The sequence below is a fragment of the Leucoraja erinacea genome, chromosome 2, assembly GCF_028641065.1.
Source record: "Leucoraja erinacea ecotype New England chromosome 2, Leri_hhj_1, whole genome shotgun sequence".
Lineage (NCBI taxonomy): Eukaryota > Metazoa > Chordata > Chondrichthyes > Rajiformes > Rajidae > Leucoraja > Leucoraja erinaceus.
In genome coordinates this window covers 45,622,446-45,639,106 of record NC_073378.1, presented here as the reverse complement: position 1 = coordinate 45,639,106, position 16,661 = coordinate 45,622,446, and the positions used below count along the sequence as shown (strand labels likewise).

The window sequence follows — 16,661 nt, the reverse complement described above, 5'->3', positions numbered from 1 at the left end:
TTGTAAATTGGTAAATTAGGCAATTTATCAGTCAATATAAGCAAGACGGCTCTTAGGGAGCTGCAGGGAGGGAAGTGCTTGTGAGTAAAGTGTGAGTCTTTGGCTCGAGAGTCTTCGGCGAGGAGGCTGAGGAGAGGAGGCTACGCATAAAGTGCAAGAGGACAGAACAAGGTGAACACATGTTGGAGCAGATGAGACAGTGTGAGGACTTGCAGAATGTGGGAGCCCAGGGACACAGATGGAGCCTCTGGCTGCTACAACTGTGGCAAGTGCGTCCAGCTTCAGCTCCTAAAGGACCGTGTTGGGGCACTGGAGAAGGTGCTGGATGACCTCAGGGTCATCCGGGAAAACGAGAGTTTCCTGGACAGGACCTACACTGAGGTAGTCATGCCGAGGTTACGGGAAGAACCAAGGTGTGCGACAGAGAGAAAGGGTGGAAATCGTGGAGTGCAGAAGACTCAGGTGGCTGTGCCTAATGAAAACAGGTACGTCCTCTTGGGAGCTGTCCGGGGAGACGATGTTTCCAGTTGGAGCGGCGGACCTGTCGGTGGCTCCAATCCTAGAGATGGGACTCGACCGACGTTGGGCAGAGCCCTAGTGGTGGGTGACTCCATTGTCCAAGGAGCGGACAGGAGATTCTGTGGCGGCAGACGGGTTGCAAGGATTGTCTGTTGCCTCCCTGGTGCCAGGGTTCAGGATGTCACAAACCGGATTCTGAATGTCCTCGAGAGAGAAGGTGAACAGCCGGCAGTATATGTGCACGTGGGCACAAACGACATCGGGATGAAGAGGAAGGAGGTTCTCCAACATGAGTTCAGAGAGTTGGGAAGAAGACTGAAATGCCGGACTTCTAGGGTGGTTATCTCTGGATTGCTTCCAGTACCACGTGCTAGTGTGGACAGGAACAGAGAGATTGGGGATCTGAATGTGTGGCTGAGGGGCTGGAGCAGGGAGCAGGGATTTAGATTTATAGACCACTGGGATCTCTTCTGGGGTAGGGGTAACCTGTACAAAAGGGACAGGTTACACCTTAACTAGAGGGGGACCGACATTCTGGCAGGCAGGTTTGCTAGGGCTACACGTGTGGGTTTAAACTAAATAGTGGGGGTATAAAGATGGAGTTGAAGGGGAAGTGGCTACAGAAAAAATTACAAAAGATTGTCGAATTAATGTGAAGGAAAGCTTGAGAATGGACAACAGAGTAAGGTCAGGGTCAATTGCGAGGGGGGGGAAGTGAATATGGAGGTCAAAGTACTGTATATGAATGCGCAAAGTATAAGGAATAAAGTGGACGAGCTTGAGGCTTAGTTAGAAACTGGCAAGTATGATGTTGTGGGATTTACTGAGACATGGCTGCAAGAGGGCCAGCGCAGGGAACTGAATATTCAAGGGTATACCTCCTATCGATAAGACAGACAGGTGGGCAGAGGGGGTGGGGTTGCCCTGTTGGTGATGAATAAAATTCAGTCCCTTGCAAGGGGTGACATTGAAACAGGAGATGTGGAGTCAGTATGGATAGAACTAAGGAATTGTAAGGGTAAAAAGACCCTAATGGGACTAATCTACAGGCCCCCAAACAGGAGCCTGGACATAGGGTGCAAGTTGAATCAGGAGTTAAAATTGGCATGTAGTAAAAGTAATGCTGTGGTTGTTATGGGAGATTTCAACATGCAGGTAGACTGGGAAAATCAGGTTGGTACTAGACCCCAAGAAAGGGACTTTGTAGTGTCTTTGTGATGGATTCTTTGAACAGCTTGTATTAGAGCCTACCAGGGAGAAGGCTATTCTGGATTTAGTGTTATGTAATGAACCAGATTTGATAAAGGATCTGGAGGTTAATAAGCCATTCATTAGGAGGCAATGACCATAACATGGTCAGGTTTAATCTACAATTGGAGAGAGAGAAGAGTAGATCGGAGTTGTCAGTGTTGCAGTTGAATAAAGGGGACTATGGGGTCATGAGGGAGGAGCTGGCCAAAGTTGACTGGAAAGAAACACTAGTAGGGATGACAGTGGAACACAAATGGCAGGTGTTTCTAGGAATAATACAGAAGGTGCAGGATCAGTTCATTCCTAGGAGGAAGAAAGATTCCAAGGGGAGAAAGGGACGGCCACGGCTGACAAGGGACGCCAGGGACAGTATAAAAATTAAAGCAAAGAAGTACAACGTAGCAAAAATGAGCAGGAAGCAAGAGGATTGGGTAATGTTTGAAGAACATCAGAAGATAACCAAAAAGACAATACGGGGTGAAAAGATGAGGTACAAAGGTAAGCTAGCCAAGAATATAAAGCAGGATAGTAAAAGCTTCTTTAGGTATGTGAAGAGGAAAAAAATAGTTAAGACCAATGTTGGACCCGTGAAGACCGAAAAGTGAATTTATTATGGGGAATAAGGAAATGGCAGATGAGTTGAACAGGTACTTTGGATCTGTCTTCACTAAGGAGAACATAAACAATCTTCCTGACATAGTAGTGGCCAGAGGATCTGGGGTGACGGAGGAACTGAAGGAAATCCACATTAGGCAGGAAATGGTGTTGGATAGACTGATGGGACTGAAGGCTGATAAATCCCCAGGGCCTGATGGTCTGCATCCCAGGGTACTTAAGGAAGTGACTCTAGAAATTGTGGATGCATTGGGGATAATTCCAATGTTCTCAGGATCAGTTCCTGAGTATTGGAGGGTAGCTAATGTTATCCCACTTTTTAAGAAAGGCAGGAGAGAGAAAACGGGAATTTCTAGACCAGTTAGCCTGACATCGGTGGTGGGGAAGATGCTAGAGTCAATTATAAAAGATGAGATAGCCGCACATTTGGATAGCAGTAACAGGATCGGTCTGAGTCGGCATGGATTTACGAAGGGGAAATTATGCTCGACTAATCTTCTGGAATATTTTGAAGATGTAACTAGGAAAATGAACAAGGGAGAGCCAGTGGATGTAGTGTACCTGGACTTTCAGAAAGCATTTGATAAGGTCCCACATAGGAGATTAGTGGGCAAAATTAGGGCACATGGTATTGGGGGTAGAGTGCTGACATGGATAGAGAAGTGGTTGGCAGACAGGAAACAAAGAGTAGGGATTAACGGGTCCCTTTCAGAATGGCAGGCAGTGCCTAGTGGTGCCTAGCAGCTATTTACAATATACATCAATGATTTGGATGAAGGGATTCAAAGTAGCATTAGCAGAAGAGATGTATCCACCTTTATGGCTTTACGACTGCCCAAACTTCTTTTTGTAAAGTGGACGCATTTTAGGACATCACTACACATGGACAATTATACGTTTCAGAAAAAAAGGTACATTAAGTGAAGGGTATGTCTATTCTGAAAATAAAAGGCTTATGTTTGAAAAGCATTATTCAACTGAGACCAGCAAGTATGGGGACAGGAGTGAATGAAACATTATTCTATTTAAGACAAAGGGCAGCAGAGTTAAGATTTGCTCAAGTATACCGAGGTTAAAACTAGAAAGGCTAGCCAATGGTCAATTGGAAAAGTTCCCAATGTACATATGAGTGTTTAAGCTGCAGATGATCCTCTTTACTCCTATACTGAAAGTATAGACATCTGAGTTGGATGATCAGCCATGATCATATTGAATGACGGTGCAGGCTCGAAGGGCCGAATGGCATACTCCTGCACCTAATTTCTACTTTTCTATCCAACACTGGGACAAAATCAACCAACGTTTAGGAGATGCATTTGGTTGGAGTAAAAGGGTGAAAGCACATTCCAAGGTAAAGGCTGTGATTTGATTTAGCTTAAACTACCAGGGGAAATGATGGATTCCAATATTTGGTTGGAGAAAATTTCCACACATTTGTTATTGACCATCATATAAACAGTTATCCAATTTAGAGTGAGCAGAATGGTCTCAAGAGGGGGTGTGAAGTACATATGAGTGTTCATGCAGAAATGTTGCACCTGCTGATTGTGTATTAGGAACATATAGATAAGAGGGTAAGGACGCATCTTAGAAGAACAAAGAGTTGATGTATGATAAAAAAGCATGCCAGGGGATTCTGTAAAAGGGAAACTTGTAAATTTCCAAGAACAAATGACATGTTGAATTGTTAATAGGTCATGCAATAGACATACTAAATAACAATTAAATTGATTCTTCAGTCTAAATTTAAAGAGGAAATAAAATCATTCATTACATGTCTTCAGTAGCCAATGCACAATTTCAAATAATCCCCCCCCAAAAAAAATTCCTCTACCAACATTACCCCACCTCTGACTGAAACTTCAACTGTGCTGCAGAAGATTTTATCAACACTGCCTAATAACTATAGATGAATGAAGTTATCATTATGCATTCTATTGCTTCATTTCTCATGGAAATTAAACATAAATCCAGGTGAAATAAAAATTCAGTATCACTGAAATAAAGCAATTTCAAAGCACAAAAAACAAATATGACAGTTAAAAAAATCTTTTGCATGACAGGAGTGAACCCATGAGGATGCTATAAATGTTACCTCGAGCCAAGCACCAAGTTTTGAATACTCACCGTAACAACTTGCTCATAGCATGTCTGGCAGCATAATGAAGAGGAGTGTTATGTTGATATGGCTCCCCGTAAGAGGTATTTGGATCCAGAGACTCTTTGAACTGAGGATTGCTCTCATACAGCTGGTAAGCCAAAGACTCATCCCCATTTATCAGCGCCTTACGAAATTTAGTTGTGGTGTTCCCCATATTTTATTGAGAAGTGTTGGCACTTTCAGTTTCAGCCACTTGACATGCTGACTTCCAATAGCATGCTTCACATCCTAAAGGACAAACAGATTTCAAACAATGCACTTGTAAAGAAGCAATGCTTTGACGTTTCTGTACAAATTATTTTTTCTGCATAGATTATTCTATAACATTAAATAATCAGTAACTGCAGCAATAACATAATAGGCGGCTTTGATTCCTTATAATCAGTCCAGTCACCTCCTTGTGCAGATGGCAAGTCATGAAATCACAAATACAAAACAAGCACTTTTAGGTTTGGTTTCGATCTTGAAATAGCCACTATTGCTATTTTATTCAAGATTGGAGCCACTGTATCAAATTTGAAATCATTCACTGAGACAACTCCAACGATTACCAAACATGCAGCATTCTGCTGTACATTCTTCAACTCTTTCTCTCCCCACATTTACTAAGGATCATGGATAATAGATGACGATTTCCTGAGATGAAAAAATTAATAGATGGAAAATGAATTTGAGGCAGAATTGAATCGAGTGCGAGGCAAACACAATTCCATATTCAATGAGCCGTGGTGCAATTTCTAGTTAATGGGCGATATTTATATTTCAAGCTCTCAATTATACAGCTTTTCAAAGTAATCTTAATTTAACCTTCCAATTATAAAATTAAACTTTAGATTAACAAATCAAGGTGCACTCCAGAATGAGCAATTCTAGTTATCAGCAAATGATACAATTAAGAATTTATATGGCAAATCCCCAATAAAACTTTATATATGATGACAGCTATTTTTGTAGAACAAGTATATGGACAGCATACAGGAGCCAAAAGATGTATCATCTAAATGGAGAAAGATGGCAAATGACTCAAATTCAGAGGGATCTAGGTGTTCGAGTAAATGAACCACAAAAATTTAGCAGGCAGATCCAATAAGCAGTTAAGAAAGGAGACAGCCTGTTGTCTTTTATTGCAAAATGGCTGGAGTTTAAGTATGGGGAGGCTTTGTTACAATTATATGGATGTTGACGAAGCCACACCTGGAATACCACTTCTAAAAAAAAAGGATATAACAGCAATGAAAATAGTTCAAAGAAGATTCACCAGTTTGAGTCTGTATTCTTTGGAGCATAGAAGAATAAGATGATAAGATCAAACAAATATGATCCTAACGGGTCTTGACATGGTTGAGATGTTTGCACTCGAACGAAAGGAAATTCTGAAGGTGGTGGAGACCAAACTACTAGATACATTTATGGAGGAGATAGATAAATACTTGAAAGATGGCAGAATTGAGGGTTATGGGGAATTAGTACAGGAATTGAGGTTGCACAAATCAGCCATGACCATATTGAATGATGGAATATGACAGGCATGAGGCCTTGTTCTGTTTATATGTTATTGCATTTATGTGAACACAAGTTAAAACCAAAAGGTACATGTTATGCTAAAGAAAAACAAAAAACTGTTATTATGACATGTGGTCATCCACTCAATCTGCATAACAGATCACATTGTACAGACTTTTCTGAAGAGAAACACTGGAATTCAGCTGTTCCTACAGTTGCAGATCTGCACGGATCCAATGTGGGTCAGCCAAGTCTGGAGCCAATATACATGTCACTCCACTCTATCGATGGTCAAGAGCAGAGCTGTTTTACTCCAATTCATGACCAATATACCGGAGAAATCAACCCTTCTAATTCCACACCAATCAGACCCGGTATGGGATTGGGTCTCCATTCATTTCAGTGGTGATACTTAGTCTAAAGATGGGGATTTTTTTAATATTATAAATCAAAAGGTTTTAATTGTCTATTTGTTTGTTTAAAAATTATAGTTTAAATTATATACAGCATTTTCAATAGTTTTAAAGCTTTTTCAAATACAAGAGACATCTTGGGCTTGTTTTCCAGTTGAGGGAAGGAGGCTGAAGGGCAATCAATAGAAGTGTATAAATAGGGATGTCATAGATCGAATAGTGGAAAATCTTTTTTAATAGCAGCAATATCAAAAACAGAAGTTTATTGTGGGAGGAAAGTGTTTTAAAGTAGATCTCAGAGTCATAGAATTGTACAGAAGAGAAACAGGCCATTAGGCAAAACTTGTCTACATCAAGCAGTGGGCATCCTTGTATTTTGGAGTCCTTAGCCTTCCCAAGGCGCGATGTCTGGGCTTCAACCACTAAAGGGTCAGTCCCACTCCGCAAACTCAGAAGCGGAGGTAGTGAGTGACATGAAGTTCGAGCGAAGGCGATCTACGGCATCGTGGGCGGGCCCCTGAATTTTGGAACACGGTCATTTTTTTCGGAGCCCCGCGCGATGTTGGGACCAGCTCCGCACAACTCCATACGGCTCCGGCGATCTAAGTGGGACCCGCCCCGCGAGGCCGTACGGCTCAAGCGACCACGTTAGGTCGCACTTGCCGCATGGAGTCGTTTAGGTCGCGCTTGCCGCATGGAGTCGCATGCTCGTGGGACAGGCACTTTAGGCAGTGGGTTCCAGGTAACATCGTGGGTTAAGGCAACCCCCCGTCCAATTCTCTTCCCCTTTAAATCTGTGTCAGAGTTTTATCTACGTCTGGCATGGACTCAAGTGTCCTGCAGTTGACCCTATCTATAATGTTCAATTTTATACACCTTAATCATGTTCCTATATCTTGGTGACTAGAACCTCAACAAACTCGATCAATCGGTCAGACGGGATCAGCCCTTGGCATAGCCATATTCGCAGTCTCTAATTTGTCCCCGTCATTCCAAATGATTAACCATCTTACATTTTTTTTCTAGCATCTTCTCCACCACTGATATTAGGTTCACAAGTCTTTCATTATCAGACTTTTCCCATGAAAAAGGGAATGTTTGTGGTCAACCAGTATCTCACTCGGGTCCGCCAAAGATTAAAAAATCTCAGCCAGACCCTCACCAATCTCTTCCCATGCCCCCTGCAGTGACGTTTAATCACCTTTAAGACCGTTACTGCATCATATTTCCTTCATTTATGAAGACCTGTACTAGAGTTTAACCCAATACAGGCAAATGGGACATTCAACATGGAAGAGTTGGGTTGAAGGGACCCCTCTATGACTTTACCCATTCACTGAAGTCTCCAACTACTGGGACCGTTTCCTTTGTGAATACCTATGAAAAGTATTTATTCAGGATCTCACCTTCTGGCTTCACACATAGGTTTCCAATGTTGACTATAGGATAAGGTCTTAGTGCAGGCAAAATGGGATCTGTGTAGATGGTCAAAAAGATAGGCGTGGACATGATGGGCTCAAGGGCCCGTTTCATTGCTGCACAACCCTGTAATAAAACAAGGTCTTGTTTTGAAAGGTGACAAAGCTCCGCTACCAACTACACTTTTGCTTCTCGTTAAGTCTGCCAGTATTCCATGAGGATGAGCCGAGGCCAAGACTTCACAAACTCACTGCCTGACACTCAATTACCAGCAGGGTCTCAATATACCTGGCAAAACCTTCTTTTGATACAGTGGGTCAGCTCCATAAGCACCACAATCTTTCCTCACCACAACATGTAAGCGTAGGAACGTTGAGACTGCCACGAGTGAGTTGGTTTTAATGTGATTTGGCCCAGACTAACTGTAGCTAAACAATATTCATCTGGACTAGGAAGAGAACACTTACAGAATAGAACTCAGTCAAAGTGGCACAAAAATAATTCCTGCCCCAAAGGAATACACCTTCTGTCAGTTGTTCGTGAGAGGACATCATTGATCTCACTGGCAAGAGAAAATTGACCCAGACAGTAAAATTCTGAAGGAGTACACATGTCAGTTTAAAGACTGGGGTTAGCACCTAAGAAAAAAATATTAAGAAACATATTATTGTATAATTATATATTGTTAGATAATCCAAACGAGAACTGTTACTATATCAATTTAAGTCATATTAATTACTTTAAAATTGGTTTAACTAAAATAATACTTTACCCACTGATTATTGCCACTTAAAATCATGTACGCAGTAAGTAATTCTGGATGAAAACAATTCTTAGACACAAGTACACATTGTTCATTACCTCCTTCCTCAAATGGACATGAACAAGCCAATCCCCAAAAGAACAAATTGCATTTTAATTAATTAAATTGCCAATCAAGGATAATCACAAAATGCTGGAGTAGCTCAGCGGGACAGGCAGCATCCCTGGAGAGTAAGAATGGGTGACGTTTCGGATTGAGATCCTTCTTCAGACTTCAGGATGCGGCAGAAACATGACAGATGAAATGTAATGGATGCAGTTATGAAATAATAATTTTGGGAGGGGCCACAAAAGCTGAAGGATTGCAAAGGTCTTTGAAGATGGCTGGGTAAATTGAGAATGTTGTAATTTTCAAAAAACACTTTATTAATTGATGCAGTGAGAAAAGAAAATAAGACCCTAGACCATCATAAATCATTGGTTTGGTCTCTGTAAGCATGGTGTTGAGTTCTGCACCAACGATTTCAGTTATGTGTAGATTACTGAAGCTGGGGTTGTTCTCCATAAAGCATGGAAGGCTTAAATGAGATTTAATAGTGTTCTGAAAATAATCGAAGATTTTGAAATTGCTTCTGCTGTTAGAATGTTTGGTGACTGGAACACACAGGATTAAGGCAACTAGCAAAAGAACCAGCATGAGAAAATATACATTTACCCATTGAGGTGTAATCAAAAAGGTTATTGAGGGCAGAGCCCCAAGGATTTCAGCAAAGCATTTGATAAGGCTCCACAGGGTAGGCTGTTTGGAAGGTTAGATCCCATGGGATCCAGGGTGATAACCGACTGGAAAGAAAATTGGCTTCATGGAAGGAAGTAGAGGATGATGGTGGAAGGTATTTCAGACATGAGGCCCGTGACTTCAGGGGTCAGTGTTGGGTCCATTGCTGTTTGTGGTGTATATCAACATATTGATGAGCATATACAAGGCATATAACATACAACAGTACAGTTCTAAAATCTGCAATAGGGGAACACACCTTTGGCCCACAATGCCATTAAAACTGATCTCATCTGCCTATACATGTTCTATATCCCTCTATTACCTGCACTTCCATTTGGCTATCTATAAAGCCTCTTAAGAGCCACTATTGTATCCACCTCCATCACCACCCCTGGTAATGTGTTCCAGGCCCCCACTACTGTTTAAAAAAAACTGGCCCGTACATCTCCAATAAACTTTCCCCCCCCTCACCTTATACCTCCAACATTGGACATTTCCACCCTGGAAAAAAAGTTTCTGACTGTCTACCCTGTCAAAGCCTCTCATAATTTTATATACTTCTCAGGTCTTCCCACAACCTCCGATGTTCCTGCATAAACAATAAGTATACCAACCTCTCCCTGTAGCTGAAACCCTCTAACCCAGGCAGCATTCTGGTAAACCTCCTCTGCACGCTCTACATCTTTCCTTACATCTTAATAGGGCAACCAGAACTGCAAATACTCCAACTCCAGCCTAACCAAAGTCCTGCGTAGCTGCATTATGACTTCCTGACACATATTCATTGCACATACCAATGCAGGCAAGCATAGCTTATGCCTTCTTTGCCACCCTATCTACCTGTGCTGTCACTTTCTGAGCTATGAATTTGAACTCGGAGATACCCCTGCACATCAATGTTGCCATTAACTACAACCTCCCAAAGTGCAACACCTCACACTTGCTCGGGTTAAGCTCCATTTACCATTTCTCTGCCCATTCTACAGCAGAGTTATATTCTGCCGTATCATCCAATAGCATTTCTCACTGTCTGCAATTCCTCCACTTTTGGTGCCATCAGCAAACTTACTCACCAACCCATCTACATTTATGTCTAGGTCATTTGTATACATCACAAGTCCCTGCGGAATTCCAATGGTCGCAGACCGGCAACCTTCCACCACAAACTTGTCTTCTATGAATAAGCCAGTTAAAAATCCATATGACCAAGTCATCGTGATTTCCGTACATCCAAATCTTCTGAATCAGCCTACAATGAGGGATCTTATCAAAAGCCTTACAAAAATCCATGTATACAACATCCACTGCCCTACCTTCATTAATCTTATGATTAGTAAATCTGCAGATGGCACTAAAGTGGGTGGTATTGTAGATAGCAAAGATGGCTAATGAAGTTTAATGTGCATAACTGCGAGATTATGCATTTTGTCAAACCACAACAAAACAAGATTTGGACAACATTCAGACACGTGCTTACAACTATCAAGTACCATTCTCACTAGAGATGCTAGGCAACGTCCATGACAATAAGACATAATCTAACCACTTGCCCTTAAAGAATCAATGAAAAAGAGCAATTTCCCTTTTGTCAATATCTTAGCAGTTACCTCTTACCAGCAACTCAATTTGACCAATGGCTATGAGAGGTAGTCAAAACTAAGTATCTGATGAGTGATTACCTCTATGGAATCCCAATTTTTTCCCCTTCAAAATAGATTTTATTCAAATAATAAATATATATAATACGTGAACCGTGCGCCAATACCTTTCCACAAAGCACAACTCGAGTTCACACGGCCTGGATAAGTGTTGTGTCAACAACTAAGAAACACATCATCTAGAACAAAGAAGCCCACTTAATTGGCACCCATCAACCACCCCTAGCAATTATTCCCTCTATCACCTGTAGAGTGACTAGTGTTACTGTCTGTAAGATGCACTGCCTTACTTGCCCAGATTAATCTGACAGCACCTTCCAAATCTGCAACCTCCTCCAGCAAAAAGGAACTGAGCAGCTGGCACTTAGCAATATTGCAGGTGTAAATTCTCTTTCAAGTTGTGCACAAGCCTGACTTGGAAACATATTGCCAGTCCTTATCTTTGCTGGATATAAATACAAGGCCTCCTTTCGTAAAAGCATACCTTCATCAAAAGAAATAAAATAGATTAAGATGGAAGCTCAATGTAACCTCTCAAATGCAATTAGGACTGGGCCTGGCCTTGCCAGTGATGCCCAGATTCTGAAAATCATTATTTTAAAAATTAGCTTTCTCGTATCTTCTGATCCGTCTTTGCATAATGTTGTGGCTGGGCAGCCAATTCTTGGGACTGTTTTCAAGATCGTATTAGCAAACACAGCATTCTGTCCATACAACGTTAAATCCCACACACTGTGAGGAAGATAAAGGAAATCTATTTCTCATCGCTATAAAATGTTGGCTAGCATATCAGACCTTCTAACTCTTTGAATAGCTCAATTAAGTTGAAAGGGTCATGATCTGAAGATTAACATGAAGCAAAATTACATATATTCCCTGGATCATATGGGATGACTAAGGGTATATGCGCCATCTTCTCATTTCTGTACCTATTTGTTATCTGCATTTGTTCCTCAGTGGTTTAAAAACAAACACATTTTATTTCTTCCACCAACTTTTCTCAACTGCCACTGTCTTAAACCTGTGGCTTTTAACTGTATCCTCTGAAATAGCACCGTGGGCTCTGCCTTTGCAATTAATTGAAATGTTGTAGTTGGGGTAAGAGAACTGCATATTTGGTTATCAGGATGTTAGGCAGCATTTAGTGATTGGTGTCACAGGTGTTAAGGAGACTCTAAAATCTACCATCACGAGTGTTTGCACTACAAAACAATGTGTTCGTTGTGAAATGTTTTGGATGCCCCAAGGATATGAAAGACACAGTAACACAAGATATTTTTTTTTTTTTATAAACACTAAACTTGAGCTGCGCTATCAGGTCCAACGTGCATAAAATCCCTTTTTGCCATTGCCCAAATGCTTACTAATATATTGAAAGCAATGCCTAGTTCAATTAAATTCCTAATAAAATTCCCATTCTTGTTTTAAAGTCGCTCTACAGTTTTGCATATTCCCATCTCCAATTTCCTTCATCACTAGAATCCTTCAAGGATACGTTCCTCTAATTCTGGCCTCTTGTTCATCCTCGAATATAATTCCCGCACTGGCAGCTGTGAATTCAGCTACCATAGTCCAGAGGTCTGAAATTCCCATCCTAAGCCCTTCCCTCTCTTTTGGTATTTTAGATATTACTTAAAACTTATATCCGATTACATTTTTGGTGTAATCTGTCTCAACAACACGTGCACCTTAGTGTTAATCTTTGTTTGATAATATTTCTTTGAAGTGCATTGGGATGTTAATCCACATTAAAAGTGTTATAAAGCCACAACTGTTTCCATGAACATAGGGATTCAATTCTTAATTATTTTGAAATGCAACCTATATCAAACTGAAGTTTTACTTTATCTCGTGTATAATGACAAAAATAATTGCCAATTGAAGTTAGCCTTCTTTAAAGTAGATATCTGCAGTTTACAGATGGGTTGGCATGGTGGCACAGAGGCATAGATGCTGCCTTGCAGCTCCAGAGACCTGGGTTCGATCCAGACTACAGATGAGTGTCTGTACGTAGTTTGTGCGTTCTCCATGTGACCTGTGTGGGTTTTCCCCAAGGAGCTCCGGTTTTCTCCCACATACCAAGGACGTACAGGCTTGTAGGTTCATTGGCTTGGCAAATTTGTAAATTGTCCCTAGTGTGTGTGTAGGATAGCGTTATGGGGCTGTCCCACTGTACGAGCTAATTCAAGAGTTCTCCCGAGTTTCCCCTGATTCGAACTCAGTGAATTATGGTAATAGCCGCTCGTAGGTACTCGGGGCTCTCGAGGACATTTTCAACATTGAAAAATCTTCAAGAGTCTTCCCGAGCTTACCGCGTTTCCCGAGTACCTGCCGTTAGCGTTACGAGCCGCTAAGAGACGTCCCGATCTCTGACGCACCCGATACGTACATTCTACGTGCTTACCTCGAGTTTGATTTTTTTTTAAACTCGGGAGAGCTCTTGAATTAGCTCGTACAATGGGACAGCCCCTTAAATATGCGGAGGTCTCAAGTCAGCGCAGACCCGGTGGGACAAAGGACCTGTTTCTGTGCTGTATCTCCAAACTAAACTAAAAAGTTATCTTCATAAAAAAACCTCAAAAGATTAGTAATTAAAAACATCCACTTTATGTCATTTAATCTGACTGAATACTCATCATGAAGACCTACTTAAAGAACTAGCCACATCTCATTTGGAAAAATACTCCAAACTTATTTGTCCCTGTTCTCAAAATGAGCTCATGTGAATACTAGATACCCTTTGCTTGTATTGTGGAATGCACAACTACAACATTATTTTCCTTAAATTTCTCCTTCCACCAAACCACACCTACGTTCAGTATATTTTACTCAGCCCAGCTGTGATGATTTCATTTTAAATGTCAGGAGAATTCTCAGCCTATCATCACAAGCTCATTTGCACTGACGAAACAACGAGCCAGTCTGGGCTGCAAGAGAAATACTACTTTAGATTACGGATATTTATCCTGCGAACATTTCAAGATGGACATATCTATAATAAAGGAGTTAAATCCCAATTTAGTTAAGGAAATTTAGATGATCAAGTTAAAATACTGAGCAATTTATAAATGTCAGAAGAGTTGAGATGACATGCTCTTTTTCAGCCTTAGAAACTCAAGTAAAATCTAGCTATGTGACACCTCATTTTTGCAAAATTCATGTTTGCTATTTTACAAAGAATATAGCATACTGAAGATATAATTCAGAAACATTTTACTATTTTGAAAATATAACATTAATTTTGTTAGCTGCTAACTTTGTGACCAGTCTTGTTAAATTTATGTTCAAAAAAATTAAAGTAATTTTGATTTCTCCTGAACATAAAGCCTTTTCTTCAAGGGGCATATGCAGAATTAGTTTTTCCTCTTGCGTTATGTTATGTGGAGAAAAAAAACTGCATTTGGAGATGGTAGAGACAACATTCAAGAAAATTGAAGGTAGACACAAAATGCTGGAGTAAAGCGGGACAGGCAGCATCTCTGGGGAGAAGGAATGGGTGACGTTTCGAGTTGAGATCCTTCTTCAGACCTGATGTTGAGTTACCCAAGCATTTTGTGTCTACCTTCAATTTAAACCAGCATCTGCAGTTCTTTCCTATGCAAGGATATTGAATTAGATTCACCACCAGGCCACATAGAGGATTATCACTATTGTCTCTTGGATTTTTTTTTAATTAACATGCAGCACACTAAGCAAAGACAAAACCCTCAAAAACCTGTCCAGTTAGAAATTGCCAAGTAAAGAGAGTAGGAAATATCAAAGCTAAAAATTATATAATTGCATCCCAGCATCAAGGATATTGAGCAAGCTAATGAAAGGAGGGTTCATTTTGAAATCCACACCAAAAACTGAACTTGTACATGATGAATGATTATTTAAATTTATTAAGGACAGATTTCCACATCCTTCCTCGTAATATCTTTTCTATAACTCCATTCAGAGTACTAGCATTTGTTTAAAACTGGATTGGTCAATTTATGACTATGTTGCCTATACATCTGTAACAATTGCCCTTGCCGTTAGAAAGCAAGATATTTATGATAAACTGCAATATATTTGAGAAACTGTAAGCAAAATTACAAGATAAACAAGATCTGCTAGGCAATGGAAGATAAAATAGATACTGAGAAGGTAGCAACAAAATTCGTTTCTGCAAACAATATTACAAACAGCAGATTATTTTTGCATAAAACATTGTATTGAGAATTTTTAAAAAGCACATTAGGTTTTTAAATTCACCCATGTTACCAATTTCTAGCATAGGTTCCCCTATTTCCTTAGAACATCAACCACAAGTTTTATAAGGCACATAGATATCTCAACAGGTTTTACAGCTTAATTTTCCCTTATTAGTGTATTTATGATGTATTAAAAATTGAACTCCCAGCAACAAAATCTGTGCTTCACCATTCATCATTTTAATTCTAATTGCTCACTTTGAACTAACAAATTTTAACTTAAACTATTTATATTAAAGCAATGAAACACTTCTTTCACTATTTCAACCTGTATAGCAATGGTGACTTTATTTGTGGAGTCACACTGCTTACTAATACATCTTTTTCCACATTGATTGAGTTCGATTAAATATTTTAACATTCAGTACAATATTTCCCAGTGTGCAGCTTGATTACAGTAACCACACGGTTAACTTCAATATCAAGTGAAATCACTGCATAAGTAAAATAACAAACATGTCAGGTTTTACATGTCCTCCACTTTTTTGTATGTTTTTTAAAAAAATCTCATCCATTTCTACCAAGGCATTTACCAACAGAAAAGATGAACGATAGCTTGCCTGAACAACAAATCCCACTTTTCTCCTGACCAACCTTCAATGTGAATATACTTTGCGCAAATCATTGGAAAAAAAGTGGTGGTTGCACAGGTCGGCAGGACGCCAGTAACTAGCACCACCGTGGAGAAACACAAAAGACTGTAGATACTCGAATCTGGGGCAAAAAAAAAAAAAACTGTTGAATCAGCAGGCAGCATCTGTGAAGGTATGGACCAGAATACTACCTAGTGCCCTGGTACTACTGTTCTCGCCAACAAACCGGGCCGGCCGTTCAGCGGCGTTGTCCGACCGACGAGCCGCCCACAGACGGTGGTCGCCCGGAGCGGCGGCGCAGGTTAACACCGCCAATAAACAAGAGGCCGCAAGTCCACACGGCGCCCCATGAACAACGGGCAACCGGCTCGCAGTTGGAATACAATCCCCCGCTCTCAACGCGACTAATCGTCGAGCGCCCGACAAAGAAGCGGCGGCGGTGGCGGCGGCGAGTGGCGGCGGCGGTTACCCCAGAGGCGGCGAGTGGCCGCTCCGCTGCTCCCGACTCGACCCGACCCGACTGCGTGACAACAAAAGGCTGCACCTCCGACCCGGAAACACTCGCCGCCCCTGGACAGCAAAGGGAAGGCGGGTGTCGCCGGCAGCCGCTGCGCATGCGCCGCGCCGACAGGGCCAAGATGTCGGCGTCGGGCGAGTGTCGTTACCGGGACCGAGCGCTGCAAGAGTCGCCCCGGGTGTAACTGTCGGGACTGACAGAGCCGCCCCGGGTGGTGCAGCGCTGGCAGAG

The 16,661-nt window shown here is 41.2% G+C and overlaps 1 protein-coding gene across 11 annotated transcripts in view; it reads right to left on the bottom strand.

The window, feature by feature from the left end:
- The window catches only part of LOC129709613 (ankyrin repeat and IBR domain-containing protein 1-like), a 67,855-nt gene extending 51,249 nt beyond the window's left edge, over positions 1-16,606 (bottom strand). For 3 of the 11 annotated variants that reach the window (XM_055656071.1, XM_055656136.1, XM_055656120.1), the window contains exons 1-3: positions 16,383-16,603; positions 8,349-8,519; positions 4,513-4,774 (exon numbers count right to left, since the gene is read on the bottom strand). In XM_055656071.1, the coding sequence (XP_055512046.1) occupies positions 4,513-4,700 (188 nt within the window). In that variant the 5' untranslated portion in view covers positions 4,701-4,774; positions 8,349-8,519; positions 16,383-16,603. The other 8 variants (XM_055656129.1, XM_055656144.1, XM_055656153.1 and 5 more) reach the window with 7 other exon arrangements.
- Between the last annotated feature and the right edge of the window lie 55 nt (positions 16,607-16,661).